This window comes from Trachypithecus francoisi, unplaced genomic scaffold (assembly GCF_009764315.1).
Source record: "Trachypithecus francoisi isolate TF-2019V2 unplaced genomic scaffold, Tfra_2.0 Lachesis_group4, whole genome shotgun sequence".
NCBI lineage: Eukaryota > Metazoa > Chordata > Mammalia > Primates > Cercopithecidae > Trachypithecus > Trachypithecus francoisi.
The window spans coordinates 42,185,097-42,204,064 of NW_022681469.1; the positions used below are offsets into that span (position 1 = coordinate 42,185,097).

The 18,968-nt window shown below is 42.3% G+C and overlaps 1 protein-coding gene across 15 annotated transcripts in view; it reads right to left on the reverse strand.

Annotated features, from left to right (window-relative positions):
• Positions 1 to 1,053: 1,053 nt before the first annotated feature.
• Positions 1,054 to 18,968, reverse strand: part of ST7 (suppression of tumorigenicity 7) — a 287,041-nt gene continuing 269,126 nt past the window's right edge. For 9 of the 15 annotated variants that reach the window (XM_033192251.1, XM_033192249.1, XM_033192264.1 and 6 more), the window contains 3 exons: positions 12,002 to 12,094; positions 9,115 to 9,254; positions 1,054 to 1,398 (listed from right to left, as the gene is read on the reverse strand). In XM_033192251.1, the coding sequence (XP_033048142.1) occupies positions 1,303 to 1,398; positions 9,115 to 9,254; positions 12,002 to 12,094 (329 nt within the window). In that variant the 3' untranslated portion in view covers positions 1,054 to 1,302. The other 6 variants (XM_033192250.1, XM_033192262.1, XM_033192254.1 and 3 more) reach the window with 2 other exon arrangements.

Genomic DNA, 18,968 nt, shown 5'->3' on the forward strand with positions numbered 1-18,968 from the left:
CAAGCTCTTATGAGATACTTCCTTTAAGAGCCACAGCTAGCTACGTATCCCATTAGGGCTTTGTACAAAGTGGGTACAAAGATGGGTTTGCCAAAAGCATAAAAAGCCCTTATGCACCTAACTGTTACCTGCTCACCTGACTATGCTCTTGGGGCCAGTAGGAAGATCCCCCGGGAAGGAGATGTGGCTGGGCACTTTCCCCAAATACTGCCTATTTTAACACTAGTGGGGAAAGACTTCAGATTCTCAATAAGGGGAAAAACAAGCTTCGTAAAGGACAGGCCCTTTGTTTTTAGGCACTGGAGTGAGATTTTAAATAGTGGTACTTTTCACTTCAGATAGAGGATTCAAGTTTATTTATTTTTCTTTCTTTCTTTCTTTTTTTTTTTTTTTTGCTTAAGTAAAGCCAGATGCTAAGCAAGATATGAATCATATGGAAAGCTTTTAAAGGTGGTGAGGACAAATGATCACTTTGGTTCAAATCACTAAAGTACTCAAAGAATGCTCACACTGAAGCATCAGGAATGCAAACATGATAAAAAATTTAAAAGTACCCTTATGAGAAAACATTTTAAAAATGGCAATGATGGTAAGCTGGTCAGGTTCTACCACAGACTGTTGGGTCTGCGGCTTCTTATCAGGAGTTTTCTCACAAGAAGTTTTCAAACAGCAAAACCAAAATGATTCCTGGAACTACAGTGTTGAACACTCTTCAGTAAGTAGAGTCTCTGAACCGGAACAACCTGCCATGGCACACACATTTTGCTTCATTCATGCTTCCAGTGATTCCTCTTGCGAGCTTTTTCTGTGCATTTGGCCTAGAAGGACAGTTTGGGGTTGACAATGATGGTACTGTTGAACCCAAGAGATTCCATGTTCCAACCCTCTGCCTATAAGGGGTTCTCAGGGCCTGCTGAGATGTGTTCCATCAGCAGAGAAACCATGATGTGGCACTCAGCAGATTCAGGTTCCCAGGAAACTCAAGGTAAACCCAAAGGTTTATTTGGGACATCAACCATTTTAGGGTTGGAAGACACAGGAGGATACAAATGATTGCTGCAATACACAAAAGTTTTATTTTTGACTTCCTTCTTCTTTTCTGAAGGCAAAATAAAATAGAACTGAACATCAATGAATTTTGTACAACAAAAACAGCTTTTAATATGGAATAGTCCATGAACATTTTAAAATCTCGGAATGGCTTCCCTTTTTCAAAGTCATGCTTTCTTGCGGTCCACGAGGAGTTGGCACGGAGGAGATAGTGGCAACAGTGGGTGAGGTGACTGGAGGACGGGGCTTCTCTCAGATCCGTGTTAGCTGGTGCCACAGACTGGATGGGAGGATGCTCTCCACTTTCTCCATGACAAAGTTTAAGGGGGCAAACAAAGTGCTGAGGAACTGTAAAGAAACCAGACAGACACAGAAGTCAGCAGAAACCTTGTTCAAGACTATAAAACAAACCTCTCCACCCACTCTTGCAGCTTAAGTCACTGCATTACGAAAGTCTCAAAAGGCAACCATTTCATCTTTATGTTTACAGGAAACATCAGCTGATGGTCAAACCTGCATTCCAGTCCTTGGCCCCAGCACTGTTAGATAAGGGGGAGAAGTGTCAGCTGACAGCCCCCTCACTCCCCTGACAGGTGGCCCACAGTCCTGAGGTCTTCCTGCTAGTCTTTAGCATCTGTTGGCTGCCATGCAGATGACTGGTGTCGTCAAACAGGAATGACAGATTGGTGGCAAGTGGGCACAAGAGTTAAAAAAATGGTGACAACTTAGACCAGCTGCTCATCTAGCTGGGTGTACAGCTCACTTTAAATGGAAAAGGCAATTTTAAAGGTCAAGTGTGTTGTGTATGAATTTCTTTGCGATTCCACTGCCTCCCAAATAGCAGCCTGGGCTCCTGTCTGAGCCATGTGTTTAGCAGCATGCCTGGGACCCTGGGAGAAGGCGGCAAACTGGCTATTCCATGGAGGACAGATCCTTGTTAAGAGGAGCTGTTCCAAGTGCACCTCTGGGAACTCTTTCATTTGGTTACTAAATTCCTTTCTGCTTTTCGTGTGGAGAATAAAGCTCATTAGCTATCTTTTAAGAAAGCCAAGTGCTTCACGTGAGACTCTTTTTAAAATATTATCAAATCCATTCTAATTCTGTTCTTGTGAAGAATCAGCTTCACTCCACACCCCATCCAGCATCTGGCAGAAGAGGTGCCCTACCCGTCGGGGAAGAGAGAGTGGTTGGGATGGTTTCATTGCCCTCTCTCTGCTCAGAACCCAGGTATTGTCTCACTGGGGTTCAACACCTGGTTCCTTTACTGTGGAGCCCTTTGTCCTAAGCCCTTGTCCATTACACAGCACCATCCATACTACCAAGAATTTCTCATAGAAATGTAGTGCAATGTGTGTGTATATATGCAGAGGGGATCACAGTTCTGAGGTCAAGCAAGTTTAGTACATTTAATGAAGTTAAATCAGGCTCCTTTACTAGGTATACGTTCCGTGGACTGTGGGTCTTCGAAAAGAGGTATGGTGGGCAAGTTTCCCAAATTTGCTAACCCAGAATCTTTCCTGTTGTTTTGTTTTGTTTTTTGGACCTGTAGAACTGGTCCAAAACCAGTTTCACACTGGGAAGGCCCGCAACACACTATATAGCCAGATCATCAAATGCGAGATCCATAAAATGGAAAATCAAGACAGCATAAAATTTGGGATCCTTCTCCAACCTGTGTTTTACACCAATTAAATGTATTTATTTAGTAAGGCAATTAAGTGCTGGGTGAAATATAAAGGGGTGTGGGACAAAACTAAACTCCCACTGTCAGGACGCTCAAAGCCCAGTGAAGGAGGGGGCCATGAAGATCTGGACAGAGCAAACTAATAACCAGATAGGCTATGATGGTAATCAGGATAGAGGCCCAAACAAAGCACTGGGACTGGAAAAGGGAGAGAATCCATTCTGTTGAAAGCAGCAGGAATACTTTTGAGAATGAGGCAAGTAAAACGGACTCCAGTGGATGCTTGGAATATGAAGAGAGAGAGATGGGGTAAGGATGGTAAAGAAATAGGAGCAGGGTGGGCCCTGCAGGCTCAGTAAACAGCCAGAAGAGAAATGGAAAAGCAACCGTATCACCAGAAGGTAGTAAATGGTTCAGTTTAGCTAGGACAGTTAGAAGAAGTAGAGTTCAAAAGTGGCTAGAAGGATACTGGGGAGGGTCCTGTGTGCCAGGCTGGGTCTGCAGTTAAGAAACAGACAGCCATGTCAGTGCTTCAGCAAAGAGGAGACGGTGCCATCCTCAAGCGGGTGCCAGGTACATGGCAGTTTCTGATAACCTTCTGAAATTATCCTTTGTTGAGTGCATAGAACCACCCTATGGAATAGATGGCCTATCCTTTTCAGTTTAGAGCTGGCTGGACTGGGTGCACCCACGAATGCAGTTGGAAGGCATCATGGGAGATAATGGGCCTGGGAATGAGGAATTACTGCCCAATTACTCTGAAAGCATTTGTAAAATCCTAGTTATAAAAGAATATGGAGCAAGTCTACTGATTGCCTTCACCCAACGTGATATGAAATACACACATAATATGTGTACATACATAATTATATATGTCTGCGTATGTGTATATCTACATACACAGACACATATATAATCAGAGACCACCAAGGCTCCACAAACCACAGCATCTGTCTATAATGCTCAACTCCATCAAGAGGAGTTAAAGTGTTATAGTGGTCTGGATAAACCAGAGATTCTGACAGGTGGTAGAAGATAGGGCTTAATAAACAAGGTGATATTGCTGGCAAAGTTATATCCTGAAGACTTGGCCAAAAACAGATTTAGAACTGTTGAAGTTGTGGTTGAGTGGGGAAGGCACTGCTGAATATTGAGCCACGGCAGCCATGGAGCTGTTGCAACTGCTGAACATGAGCCAGCACAGCAGGTACCAGGCATCGCTCAAAGTCTGTACTCTGGGTGATTCACACACACTAAAATGTGCGGACCTCAGGGAGCCACACCTTGAGCTGCAGAATGAATGGAGATGTTACAATGTTGGCTTAAAATAAAGGTCTTTTTTGTTTTTTATTTGTTTGCTTTGTTTTGGGCACTAACCTGACTTGGATAAAAAGCACAAAAGTGAGGCCTCTGAAAATCAGGAGGAGAGCTTCATCCTGTTTGAGGTCCAAAAATGCTCCCTTTTCCCCATGCTGCACAGCAAAGTACAGTGGCCCCTTCTTTCCTGGATGACACCTGCCCTTCTCAACAAGGTTCCACAAGAATACTAAGCCCCAACGCCTCCAACATATAGAATAATTCTCTTCTATCCCTCCTATCTAGAATGCTCCATCCTTGCGAGAATTCACAAAGACTCCCTTGAACTTTTTCCTAGAGGGCCTAACTTACTCTCTCACAAACACCAGTTGAGATGTGCTTCCTTCACTATTAAGCCACCTTCCCCCACAGCATGCCTTCCATCGCATACCTGCAAGGAGGCAGCAGGCAATGTAATGAGGTGTCTGAAGTTGCTAAACCCTTCCACTTTGTAACCAAATAAAGGCCAGTGGCTCTATCAGGAGATATTTTTAAAAATGTCTGGAGGTGCATGACTGGCTTGGGATGCTCAGTTGTATTTCTGAGCATGTTTGAAAATGAGTCAGTATTTTTTAGCTGGAGACCCAACCAATACACAAGGAGAAACAGCAGTTTGCACTTGGCTTAAGGGGCACTTTACTGCTGAAAAGTTAAGTCTGAATGAGCAACACCAAGAAAACCTGGAACGGCCTATTTATCTCGATGTCTAAAACTGTCCAGAGGGCAGAGATACATGGTCAAATCTTTAACCAAAATGCCCCAGGATTCAATGAGTGTCTCGTGGTGAGAAAATGCAACTGAACTAGTAAAAAAAGAGAATGACACTTCAATTGCCTGATCTTCCCTTTCCTGAAACACCATCACTTAGAAGGTCACGGCTCCCAACAGGCTTCATTAACATTCAAAACGCCTCCGCTTATCTGAATAACTTCCAGGTGCCCTACTGCAATCAGACAATTGACATTTCATGGTAATCAATATCACGCTTCAAAGAGGTCGAGGCCTATAAGTGAAGATGAGAGTCAGAAATCAGGAGTCTCAGTCTCAGGGAAGGAGAGACACTAGAGAAGGAAAGACAGAGGGGTCAGAATCCTGACCTTCCCACATTCTGTGAGGAGGTGGGTTTGGAATGATAACATAGTTATATGTGCAAGCTTATCTTTGTAACTAAACATTCTAGGAAGAGTTAGTCCTAAATCACTGAGGTAGATTAGATTAGGGGGAAATGCCAGTGGAAGCTGCTCCTTCCACTATTTCCCAGTGGTTCACGCTTCCTTGTGGGCTTCCTTATGGGCCGCACATCATGGTCACCATGTAAACACGCTGGAGAGTTCCCAAGCCCACAGCTGGGGGTGGCAGTGCAATCTCTCTGCATCTACTAAAGGTCATCGTCCCAGGGACATTATCTCAGGAAAGGACTGAGAAAATCACTTTCACAAGCTGCAAATGGTCGCAGGCAGCCTCTAGGGCAGTTGCGATAACCTGCGGGGTGCGGGGTGCGGGGTGCGGGGTGTGGGGTGGGAGCTTCGGGAGGGGCCTAATGAAGTGACCAGGGTGAAGATGCAGAGAAGACTCTGGGGGCAGGTTGAGGAGGCGGCGGGAGAAGGGGCTTGTCTCATTCAGGCCATCCATCTTCCTTCCCCACACAGTCTCTACAGACATTTTATGAAGGGCAAGATAAATGTGACTCTCCAGACAGAGGTTGAAATGCAAACTTATCTAAAGTACATTTGAAAACTATGGGGAGCTGACCAAACTACCACACCTTGGTAGAGCAGAAAATATGAGGACCCTAAAGGCAGATTTATATTTTATTCAATCATTTGATGCTATACTCAAAACCAAAGCTCTGAAAACATGAAATGAAGCGAGTGGTGTCCTGTCCCGCATCCGTAATGAACACCCCTCTGCTACACTCTGGAAGCAGAGCTGTATGGCCAGTCCTAGAGAACACCCAGTTGTATTCTAGTTGCTGTCCTTCCCTCTGCATTCCCAATCCCCTTGCTGGTTAAAGCAGGCTCAGGCAATTATTCATTCCATTCAATAGAGTGGTTGTACAGCTATGTCACCAGGGGAGCGCTTGACAACTGAGTTGCCCATGCTGACCCCAGACCAAGAAAGTTCGGGTTGTGGGGACAGGCCTCAGTAGCTTTTAAGTTTCTCGATGATTCCAAGGTACAGCCAGGGAAACCACTGATTCCTGAAAAGCTTCCACCTGAACAGCTCTGACAGCACACCATGCAGCTGCAAGTGGCTGCTTCAAGGTTCAGCTTTCCAAGCAGTGTCCCTGGAAGGAGAGAGTAAAATGCCCTCAATCTCTATCCTCAGAATCTGCTGGGGGCATTGTGAAAAATACAGATTCCTCCTGCTAATACTCAAGATTTTGGATTTCTGGTGGTGCGGCCAGGTGAATATGTAGACTGGAGGCTGGGAATCTCGATTGATTCAAAACTCCCACCAAGTGCTATTACAGTTAGTTTAATGAAGAATACTGGACTAATGACATATTTTTACAAATATGCTCTAAAAATATTTAACAGAAAACATAAAAGACCAATAATTGTTTAATGTAAATATATTCTTATTTTAAATTTTACTAAGCCACACTCAGAATTTTGGCAACCACTTTTACTCAGAGATTGGCTAGGGAGTAGAAGAAAATAACAAGTAGTATAGGTCCATAAACTAAGGAACATCCAAGGCAGCAATATGGGTGATAATGGGTGTAGAAATCATGTCATGCACAGAAGACTTAAGGAAATGCAAGATATTCTACCTGGAGGAAAAAGCACGTAGTTGGTTAGAGGTGGCCATTAATTAGTGAGCTGTCCTAAGAATTTGCAGGAGGAAGGAGGGCTGTTTGGTGTACCCTCAGTATAGAATAGGAATAAGTGGAAACCAAAGGGAGGCAGATTTTTACAGTACAAGGAAAAGTTCTGAGTCATCCAATAATCAAATGGGCTTTAATGTTTATAAATATGTGAGCGCCCCATCACTGAAAGTATTCAAGATGAGTCTAGGTGACCCCCACTCAGGGTTGCTGTTAAAGGTAATTTGCTTCAGGTCCCTTTCAACTCTAAGAGGCTATGATTATAAGCATACAAGAAGAAAAAAAAAATGCTAAGCTGTATCTGATTTTTCCATTGATTCTTTCTGCAGAGACCACTACCATTTATTATTTAATAACCATTTATTGAACACCTCCTATGTGCAAGGCACTGTGCAAAGCCTTGGGGATACAGAGATAAGGAAGACACCGTCCTGCTCTCAAGGAGCTCACATTCTAAATGGGACAGACAAGTTTTCAACAATTATAATACGGTACAATAAATGTGAGAATATACGTATTCATGGAATACTGCGGGATCATAGAGGAGAGACACCTAACTCAGCTTAGAAGAACTTTAAAGAAAGCTGAGCATAAAAGAACGAAGAGGCATTAGTAGAGTGGATGAGCAGGGTGGTGACAGTGAAGGGCATACCACGCACAGCAAACAGCACGTGCAAAGGCGCAGAAATGTGCAAGAGCCTGGTGCATCTGGGAATGGTGAGTGATCCATTATGGCTGAAGAGCAGTGACTGTGCAAGAGTTGGGAGAGCTAAGGCTGAGAGGTAAGCAAGGGCCAGATCATAAAGAGCCTTGGATGCCATGCTGAACAACTGGGACTTGATCCTGAAGTCAGTGAGAAACCACTGGAGAAATTTAAGCAGGGAAGTGACATGCTCACATGTGCAATTCAGAAAGACCATTCTTGTATCAGCATAAAAGAAAGACTGGTGGAGGATAAGACAGGAAGCAAGGAGACCAGTTAAGACTATGGCAGGAGTTCAGGCAAGAAATAACAAGGACCTAGACTAAAAGGGATGCTTTGGGAAAAGGAGGGAAAGAAGAGGTGAATCACATTTACTGAAGGCCTAGTTGCTTAGGAGGTTAGAACTGATGGATTGTGAAGGCCGAGACAGATGGGATGTGGGGAGTGAGAGAGGGAAGAGTTTGGAAGGGCTGCTGAATTTCTGGCTTGAGCAACAGGGTAGATGGCAGAGGTCAGGAATACAGGAGGAGGAGCAGTTTTGGTAAGAGGAGTGATGCAGTGGGGTAAGAGGAGTGATGAGTTCAGTTTTGGAAATGTTGAGATTGAGGTGCCGGAGGGATTTCCAGTTCATCTTCAACACGCATGAAAATACTCTTGCAATTCCAGTCCCTGAACTCTGCCGAGCAGAAAATGTCACTCATCTGGAAACGGATTAAATCGACCCAGCCAAGTTAGAAATCGTCCTTTCTGATTGCACTCGCCTTGAAATCTGAATGGAGTTCCAGGGAAGCAATTGATACTCTTTTCCTTATTCCCTCTGTTTGAAACTCATCTGTGGCAAGATCAGTAAGCTTATCCTCAACTGCATGTGCAGGTTGAAATGGTCAGTTTTCAACAAAGAAACAATGGTTCTTGGCTGTCAATGCAGACGGCTTTTCTTATTAAAGCTCCTCTCCTCAAGCTCCTTAAAGACGCTTAATGGATTTCCATATTTCTAAATGTCATTTCAGTTTATTTCTTAATAAGCCCTTCACACCCTCTGTTTATTCCTTAAACAAGCCAAGGGTTTGCAGCCTTTTAAAAAATTATTTAAATCATCTTTGAAAATGTAAATCTCATCCTTCACTAAGGAAAGACCCACGATATCCAAAGATTAGAAATAATGTCATTCAATTTACAGAAAACTGAATAATTTCCCACACATTTTTCATTTGCTAGGATTCCCCAAATCATTCCATCCTTTTGGACCTCCTGCATTTTTTGGAAACGGCTGAGAATTTGTGAAAAGAGGCAAGGCATGCAGTAACAACCTGTGCTTTCTCATTTGACCCTTAGCGCTTTGATTCCATTGATGATCATGAACATTAAATGGTGAGCAACGATCTTTGCAGGCTCCTATCCATTTCTGCAAGGCAACCCCGTTTCTCTTACGCTGCTTCCCTTGGCTCTCCCCGTCCATTCCCCGAGGCCCCCCTCTAGGCAAACACTCACAGCTTTTGCGAAGACCCCCATAAGTTCAGGGAACTGATGTGTCAGGAGGGCCAGCATGGCTGTGAAGGAACATAATCCAGCAGTAAAGAGAATAAAGAAGGGAAGCTCCTTCTTTGGGTAAACTGAGACTTCATGGAAAGCTGTGGAGAAAACCAAAAGGAAAATATCAGGGCTGGAGTCAAATGCATTCTCAGGGAAGGTCTATGTGGTGGCGCTGACTCCAGAGCTTGGGAAACAGTTGGAAGCCTATTGGAAATGAAAAAATAGCACACCTGACAAACCGTAGCCAACATCTGACCCAGCCTTTGGAGGCCCATCTGCTGGTCACAAGTCTCCGTCCAGGCTTCAGCACTTTAAGTGGAGGCAGGAGGGGGCGAATTTGGGGGTGTCACCCCTTCATGGGAGGGAAGAGGAGCACCGCCTATGCCTAATGTATAGTATTCTTTTCTCAAAAGCAAACACAGCTAAAACAACGAAATTACTCAAATTACAAAACAGGTGTTCATTGTACAAAACCTGGAAAATCCAAAATCGAGTATACAGGGAAAAAAGGCGCCCCGTCTATGTTTTCCTTCCTGTATTTTAAAAATCATTATAACGAGGTGATACTAGTTTCTCCTGTATGTTTTCCTGGCACTCTCTAAGTATGTCAGTGGAGGATGCCACCCTCATAGAGAGATATCCAGCGAGGACCTCACGTGTAGGTCTATTCAAACTGCAAGACGGGAAGGTCAAGGCTGCTAGGGTTATCTGGCACAATTGTAAGAGACTCTAGATGACAAATAACTTCCAACAACCATCAAAAACCAAGAAAAGCTGGTGCTCTTTAGAGCGCCTTCTATAACTTTTATATTATATTTCAAACATTGGGTTTGGGAAAACCAAAAAGCTGTGGTACAAAGATCAAGAGAATCGCCTCCTTCTCTGTGCTCATTATGATGCTGCCTGAGAGACTGCCTGGGTCGATGGGGCTGGCCTGCAGGAGGAGAAAGAGCCAAGTGCTGGGGGTGCTGCGGGAAAGGCTGTGAAACTGCATGTGAGAAATAGCCCACTCTAACCAAGAGGACCAGAGGGCTCCATGGTCCTCAGGGAATACAAGATCTAGAGGCCTTTCCTCTACCATTCAGCTCCTGTTCCTCAGAGTCCTCAACAGTAACCTACAAGGCTGAATACTGAGGGTGGAGGGAATCCAGGAGGAAGTCCACGCAGACAAACACGCCTACTACGTCCAGGTAGGTCAGCCTGCTGCGATTCAAACACATGGAGCAAGTGTGCTCAGGACCTCATGTGGCTATAATTATACTTTTAATGTGCAAATTATGGGTAGCACTTAAAACAACCTACCTTCTTCATATCCTCACCCTCAACATCCAACCAAAAAAGATTTTGGAGGGAGACCAGACTTGGAGCACTGCATTCAATTAATGTGAGCCATAGTTTTCTATTTCGGGCTTATAAAGATTATCCCTATAAGGTTTCTCTTAAGAACTGTAATCTTGTTCTAATAACTAATCTATCCCCATGGAAACTTAATTGGACTCGATTAAAACATTTAAAAACATTGTACTTTTCAGAAAACTGCCTTTCTTACCAGAAAACCAAAACTTAACAAGGATCTCCCTGAAGTGGGGAGTCAAAAGGTAAACTATGGGCCCACGGTGAGGATTTCTGAAATCAAATCTAATGTGTGAGGCACCAGACTCTTTTCACAATCAAACTCGAACAGTGAGGAACACATCACGGGGATCTCCCAGTTCCCTGGGTAACAAATCTCGCACTGGGTCTGGCTGGCAAGGAGGCAAGTGAGCACCTCCTGCCACCTCAATCTGATGACAGCCATTGAGTTCTGCACCCAGATCCCACCATGCTGGAGACTCATGACTGGCTGGATAATGCTGGTGTTGGAAATTTGGGAATTTACTATGCACCCAGGGCTCTAAGGTTACACTGTTCCTCTGGGGAAAGTACTTATATGTTACAGCTATAAGATATTGATATAACTGGGGCTGGTGAAAGGGCAGAGATGGCAGGAGAGAAGACAGAGAAGGGAGAAGAGCTGAAATTTGGAGCTTATTATCTGAGGGAGAAAAACAGATCCTAAGTCAGGGCCACATGAAGAGCCTGACATGATCCTTGTACACAGTATGATTTGATAATAACCATTTAGCCTGAATTGTCAAAACAATGTTGTATTACAGCAAAGCAAAATAATATTTTCCACATGTGGTGTGGGTCATTAGACGGCTAGCAGTGTAAGGTAGTGGAGGGCAGGGTTTTCTTTTGTGTGCTTTCATACAGTGCTGAGGCTGCACGTGTGCTCTGCACATGGTACTCTGAGCCACTGCATGCAACCCACGAGGTGCTCATGGGAAATCCCTTTGGCCAGAGCACAGCCTCACCACAGAGCACACTGCCCTGCCCCACAACTCCACCTCTGGCCATGGTGCCAGCTTCCTGGTACTGCCTGCCCGCCCATGACTCATGAGCAGCTCCCTCTCGGTCAGCAGCTCTTCTTCAAACTCCAGTCTGTGCAGACCACATCTGTCCTGCGGAGTAGCCCAGGCAGAACCCTCACAATGGACCGGCCCAGCACATACCCGCTCAAACCAGGGGTCTCTGTGCTCAGGCCCATCAGTACATAGGGTTTCTTCAGCTACATTTCAATCGTTTGGCATTTTTCCCTTTGATAAATTTGGAGAGACTTGGAGGAACAGGAAGCCAAACCCACTCACATAACTCACTTGAATATATATGCTATTAAACAAGGACAGGGGTTTGGAGAAAAGTAATAAAAGACAAGGAACATTCTAAACATTGATATTCCCACCTCTTCCAATCCCCACCTTTCGCCACACACCCTCACTGGCTGAAGAGAGGTGAGACTTACATGGAAGCAGCTCTCGGTCTGCTGTTTCTGTACAGATTGGGTAAGGATAAAATAGGTGCCCCTTTTCCAAGGGATAAGGGATCATCCGAAAAGCTGAAAAGGAGAAAAAATATGTCAGAGATGTTCAATGTTTGGGTCATAACTTCCCAACTGCAAAAAGGGACGTTTGAGTATTTTTATAAAAGGGAACGCTTCTACAAAGGAGGCAAGGCTTACCCACCCAAGCTATGTGCCAGATGAAATGTCAGAGATAAATTATGATGTATTACTCACACATTCATCTCACACTATATATTCTGGGCAAACCTCACAAAACTGGGTGGGACAGAGGTGCAGAGGGGTTGGGAAGCCATCAGTATCAATGCCCAGGGTTTCATCATCTACTAAGTATTATTAAAATGTTATGGGCACTAATTCAATATAGCTAAACAAATAGTAATCATGCAAACGTGGATTAAAATGCTTCCCCAAGAAGCAAATGTGGATTGACTTGTTGGAGTTTGTCTAGATGTACAAATATGAAAGGCATTCTACCAAGTTGATTTAAAAAATACTGTTTAAGTGGATTTGAATTCCAATCAAGATGAATAAAAACAAAAATCTAAAAACGTATAACTCGGGAGGCGTTTCTAAACTTTATTAAAAGTTTAAATCTTAAATATCATGTGGGAAAACTGATCTGGAGAGATTAATTCTCTGTATTTTGATGACATTAGGTCATCTAAATTCTGCTTTTGTAGCATCAGATGACATTAGGGCTCACACTGAATTGCGGCTTTTCCAATCAATCCATCCTTTCCCATGATCAAGTGTGTTACTCTCCCTGTTTCAATGTCATCGGCATGTTAGTCTCACTGTTCCTATGAACAGTACTCGTGGAGGTAATTTTTCTTCAACAGATGTCCTCTTACTACAGCCTGCTGCAGATATAAAATATAAAAGCTCTACCCTACTCTGGGAATGTCAGATAACAATCCTTGCCTTCATGTATGTTAGTGAGGGACAGTAAAACATGCAGCAATATTTTTAGTTTTAAATGATACATTTCAAGGAATCATAGCTACATCCTCAGCTGTGTAACTACCAGAGCCTTCTCAAAATGCTGTCAATGTACCTATTTATCTTTTGCATACTTATTTCAAACAGGAATCAGAAACAAAGAATGTTCTCCCTCACAAGAAATGACAAGGTTCCATTGTAACCAGCATCAGTGCACATATGGTATTTATTCTGGTGTCTGAATATTATTTAAAAGTAAAAACATTATGTATGTGATTCCAGCATTTGGAATGCGGTCAATCTACACCGCAGTGGTATCACTCTGAGGTTACAGCACATTGCCACGGAGAATATAAATCACTATAAATGTGGGATTAGAGCAGAGCCAGTTTGCTGGCAGTTTGCTGAGGTAAAAATGTTATCAATTTTCCTCTCATAACAGAAACCTCTTAAACAGAGATTAAAACATTAAAAACACCCCAGACTTTAACTCTGCTTAAAATGAAAGGCTCACCCTAGTTCAATCAGACCTTTTCTTGCATGCAAACAAAGATGACTTTTGCCCGCTAGAACAAGCAAGAGAGTAGTTCTTTGCACAGGTTGTTAACACACAAAGATCATTCCAAGGAACCAACATCTCTCCATTAGAACCAGACTTTCAAGAGAACGAAACACCCCCAACAGAAACAAACAAAAACAAAAATAAGCCTTTTAGTGCCTTTATAGGATACACCACAATCTCTTCTGGGAAGTACTGGATTTAAACTTAAACTACATTATGGCAGGATTTTAATGCCATTTCCCATAAATGATGGCTGCTACAAAAGCATCTGAAAAATGTGGAAAAACCTACGTGGGAAGTTGTTGTTTTTTTTTTTTTTTTTTCCAAATCCAGATTCTCCATGTGCAAAGGGCTGCTGGGTTGCTGTAATTAAGAATCTGTTCAAGTTCATATGATATAAATATAAGCCCTCAGTTTTCAAAGTGGCTATAAATTTGAATGCTAAATTTTATTCAAAATTGAAGTCAGTTTGCACTTCAGGGAGTAATTTTTTTAAATGAAATACAGAAGTGCAAGATCTTGAGAGTGTTCAACCATAGAAATCTAATGGTTGGTTGGTGTCTTTTCAGTCAAATGCTACATGTTTTTCACTCCAATATTTGGCGCGCATACAGAATTTTGTGCGTCAAGTTGGCCTTTTCCTTTTTCTAATTGGTTCTGGCCTTTCTGGAGAGGTTAGAGACACAATACAACTTTAAAAAGAGTGCATGTGTACACACAGCCACCCACCCACACCCTCTTCCCGGATTGCCCTCCACCCCCATGATTATAAAGATGCTTATAGTGGTCTTAAAATCTCTCTCATGTCAGCTGTCATTTGCATTGAGCTCATAAAATAATAATAAGGCTTTTGGCTTCACTAAACAAAAGCAAATACAATTTCTGCTTGCAATTCTATCCTTTACCCACCCTGCAGTGCAGGGCCCAGTCAAGTGTGAGATAAGCAGGGGAGGTCCGGAGAGAGGCCGGGAGAGGCACTGCACAAGCCTTGCCAGCGTCACCTCCCACCTCCTGGTCCCTTTCACTGCTAAGACATGCAACTGCTCCATGACAGCCTTGTGCCTTTTGCAACTGTCCAGAAATTCTGCGAATCTAAGTATTAAAAACACATTGATTTGGCGGTGCCAATAAGAACAGAAAAAGGTCATTTGAACAGATCTATTTTATGAATGAGTACAGACCTAAAAATCCTTGAGAAAACACAAATTTCAGAGGAATTAAAAATACACATGTATTGGGTTAAAAACAAAACAAAAAAGCTAGGCCACTCAGAGTGAATACATGGTATACAAATGATATTTCTGCACTTTCTTCTGTGTGCCATTCCTTCCCCTACCTTGATTTTGGTTGTGCATTTGTTGAAGGGTCAAAATGAAACTGGGAATTAGTGAAAGAACAGATCATGTCTTCACACTCAAGTCTGTGGCACAATGCTGCCTTCTTCTATCCCTGACCAGACACATTTTCTTGGTTCCAAGTCTATCCGTGCTGCTCCCATCAGAGATTCTCAATTGATACTGGGGGGAAAATCACCAGAACCAAAGAAATGACAAAAGGATGGATACACGAACAAGTTAATCCTGATTTTCCCAGTGACTTCTAATGACCTCTTCTTACTCTGCCTACCAGAGAGGCAAGGATAGAATGCAATTAATCTAAGAGTATCTCAGATAACTTTATACAGATGATTTGTAATAGAGGGAACTGAGTTTGAATACCAGCTCTACTTCTTATAATCAGTCGTTTGTCAAAAGGTGAGTGGCTTCTTATGTGACAAGCACACAAAGGTGAGAGCCCAGCACACACTGCCCCTGCCCTCATGGAGCTCACCACCAAGTGCCAGAAGCAGGATCCAATCATGAAAGTAAGAGCAAAGGTTCCCACGGTGATGAACACCTCCATGGGAGTCACGGTGCTGTCTGTACATAATGGCAGAGCAGCCAGAGTGGCATCTAAAGGATGAGCAGGACCTGCCCAGGCTCACTAGCGTATGACTTTATTAATCTGTGTCTCTGACTCTTCATCTGTAAAATTAGAATACCACAGGCCTCCAAAGGCTGGTAAAGGAACTAAGTGTAACAGCAGAGGTCAAGGCATCCACATATAGTGCCTGGCTGCTCAATAAAGGTTGGGTTTCTCTTTCCCCCATATCCCTCTCTATTAAACCTAAAGTTCCTACTTTCTCTATCAGGTCATACTCTAGCTTATATGTAAAAATTCTGCTTGTTTGTTAATACTTAGAAATGCAAGTGATAGAACAGGAAATTATCACCAAATTGCAAATTTCATGTCCTTACTTTTAAGTTCAATGTAAGCTAACCAGCCACAAAGGCCATCTGTTTTTAGTGAGGCATTTGGGTGCAGCAACAAAGAAAATTCAAAAGTCAAAAGGCTGGGTTGTGATCCCATGCTTTCACTACCTAATTGTGTGACCTTGGGAAAAACACTTTCCCTTAGCTGGATTAAATGATGTTCTACTCTGAAATTCTAGGGTCTTACAGCAGACTCACTAACTTCCTAGTGACCCTCACCACTCTAATATTCAGTTCCTACTTTCATGATAGATAGTGTGGATACAAGCACTACTATCTATCTATCTAATGTGGGGTGTGTGTGTATTTTTTGCTTATATACACTGTACACACACACACACACACACACACACACACACACTCCTCCCAAAGCATTTCAGATTCCTATTCATCTTGATCTCCTCAATGCAATGCCTGGCACAAAGGAGGGACTCAATAAATGTCTGTTGAATAAAGTAATGAATGAATAAACGGACAATCAAGCAGAGACAGAATTTTCCTTTTTAAAAACTCAGGTGGACCCATATGATAGCCAGTCACCAAAACTGAATAAAGGAAAGGAGCAAGTTGGTTCTACTGGGCAGTAGGTGGGGAACCATCATATGATATCTGGAGTCTGGCTATTAGGGTAAGTTAGCTATGACTAGAGACTTTAGCCCATCATTGCTTTCTCCCAAATTCCAAAATTTAGCCTTGGATCTATGGGGGAGGGTGGTGGAACTTCTCTTTGGTAGTTCAAAAGATGCCAGCCTTATGGAGGAAAGGTTTGGCTAGAGGAAATGCCCTAAGAACCACATCTTACAGTGAGCAGCATTTGCCATCAGGTTCAAAGAGAATAAATTAGAATCAGAATCTCATCCTATGCTTCAACAATGGGCCATTTTCCCCTCTCAAAAGAAATACTCAGCCTTAGTTCCCCTAAAAAACACCACCCTCAAATCTTATACATTATTTAGTGGATTCTTTGGGGTGGGGGGATCTCTAAAAAGAAAATAGAGTCTTATTTGGTCAAGTAGAAAAAAATGGAAACAAAGAAAGGCTAAGTGATATACCCCATGGCAGACTAGCCTCCTGATGTGTAGAACTAGAAAATTCAAGTTCACAGTTGTGGTCGGCAGGCAACCCCGCTTTCTAAAATAAATACAGCCAAAACAGAGCCCTGAAAAGATCAAGACAGGAAGGAGATAAAACCACATCAGTATTAATACAGGTAAAACAGAGAACGTGCCATTTAAAATAGGGCCCCAGCAAAAATAAAAAATAAAAATAAAATAGGGCCCCATAGGTGTAATACCCTTGTAAAGAAGACCTAGTTCAAACGAGACCCTTCATTTCTGTTTTTTATGTTCAACTCATACTTCCAGTGGTGCATGTATGTGAGGATCACCAGAACAGACAGTGTTTAAAATAAATATGATTCAGATAAGGTGGCAGCTATGTAATGAACTGGAAACATATTATAAAATCTTGTAAATTAAAACCCTTGCCCTTTCTTAATTACTTGACTTTGAGGAACATATTGTGTACTTTCAGGGGCTGTGACAGTGATGAATCAAACATTTTGGAAACCTTTGAAATGCTGATGTATTTGTGGTTGAGGATTCAGTTTTTTTTTTTTTTTTTTAAACCACCATATGTTTCAAACCCAAACAATCTCTGCCATGCATCAGCTGGACTTTGGGGTTTTATCAAAAATGGGAGGTTTTTTTTCAGCTTGATTGGAGGAAAACTCACTTAATTCCACTAATTAAGGATGACTAATGTTCTAACATAACAAATTCACTAAAAAGCAAAACAAAATACACCTCCACCCCTACCCCCAACAAACACTTTTGACAGAAACTAAAAATTTGTTTTAAATCTCCCAAATTTACTAATAATCATTTTAAACACGGAACCCAGTAAAATTAGGTACTGTTACCTTCTTCCCTGAATTTTCTTTCTAATGAAAAAGGGAAGCTGGAAGGGAGTTGGGGAATGGTCTTAAATTTCAGAATGAAGATAAAAATGATTCAAAGGAGAAAACCTAAACTATGAGGCTGGAGATGTCAAAAGGCACCACCAAGTGGTGCACTGGCAGAAGTGCAGCCTCCTTTGCTCCTGCACAGGCTGCCTATACATGGCCAGCTGACCTGAGAGGGAGCTGCGGCAACTGCCCTGAGGTCACCAGTCTGGGGTGGGTGGGGTATGGCATTCAGTATCATCAGTGCCTCACAGTTTCTAAAAATTACTAAAGTTAAGTAAATGCTACTGTAAGTAGCTGAGTCAGAATTCTAATCCAGGTCATCTGATGGAAAATCCAGAGCTCTGAACCTCCATTTAACTTAGAATGAACACAGATCCAGAAGCGATGTCAAAAGACTGGATAAGATTGCCTGGGTTTGGAGGGGTAATTCTTTCTTCTAAATTGCACGATATTTACAGTTTGTTTTTAAAAAAGACCAAAAACATCTGTAATGAGATATTTTTAAAATATATGTGTATACGTATGTGTATATATACATATACATATTTATCCTTGTTGAAAATTTAAAAACAGAAATATGAAGAAAAAAGAAATTACTTAAAATCCACAACTGAGTGGTAATTGCTTAAAACAAGCTTATTTACTTCTAGTCTCTTTCATTTATTTATACATACCTGTTATTTATTTTATAAAATTGGTCTCATTTGATATTTAAAAGGTTTAAGTCAGTATTAAACAACAAAATACAATTTTATATAGGATGATTAACTTTCTAAACACTACAGAGAGATCAGGTGCAATAAATACACCCTACGCTGTAAGTAGTGATGTAACTTTCAATTGTGGGCTTCCAAACAAATGTTTCAGAGATGACTGATCTTTGTATTCTTAATCTGTTGTTCAGTACAGTGAAAGAAAAGTGAACTTGGGTTTACATCCTGGCTCCCCAACAGTGGCCACAGGACCTTCAACAAGACACTGATCTCAATGAACCTGTTTCCTCTCTTGAAAAATTGAGATGGTCACCTCTGTCCGGCCTAACTCAAAATATTATCAGAAAGAGTGAATGATGTAAATGCAAAACCTCTGTAAATTACCCAGTTAAACAAACACTCTTCAAGGTTCGTG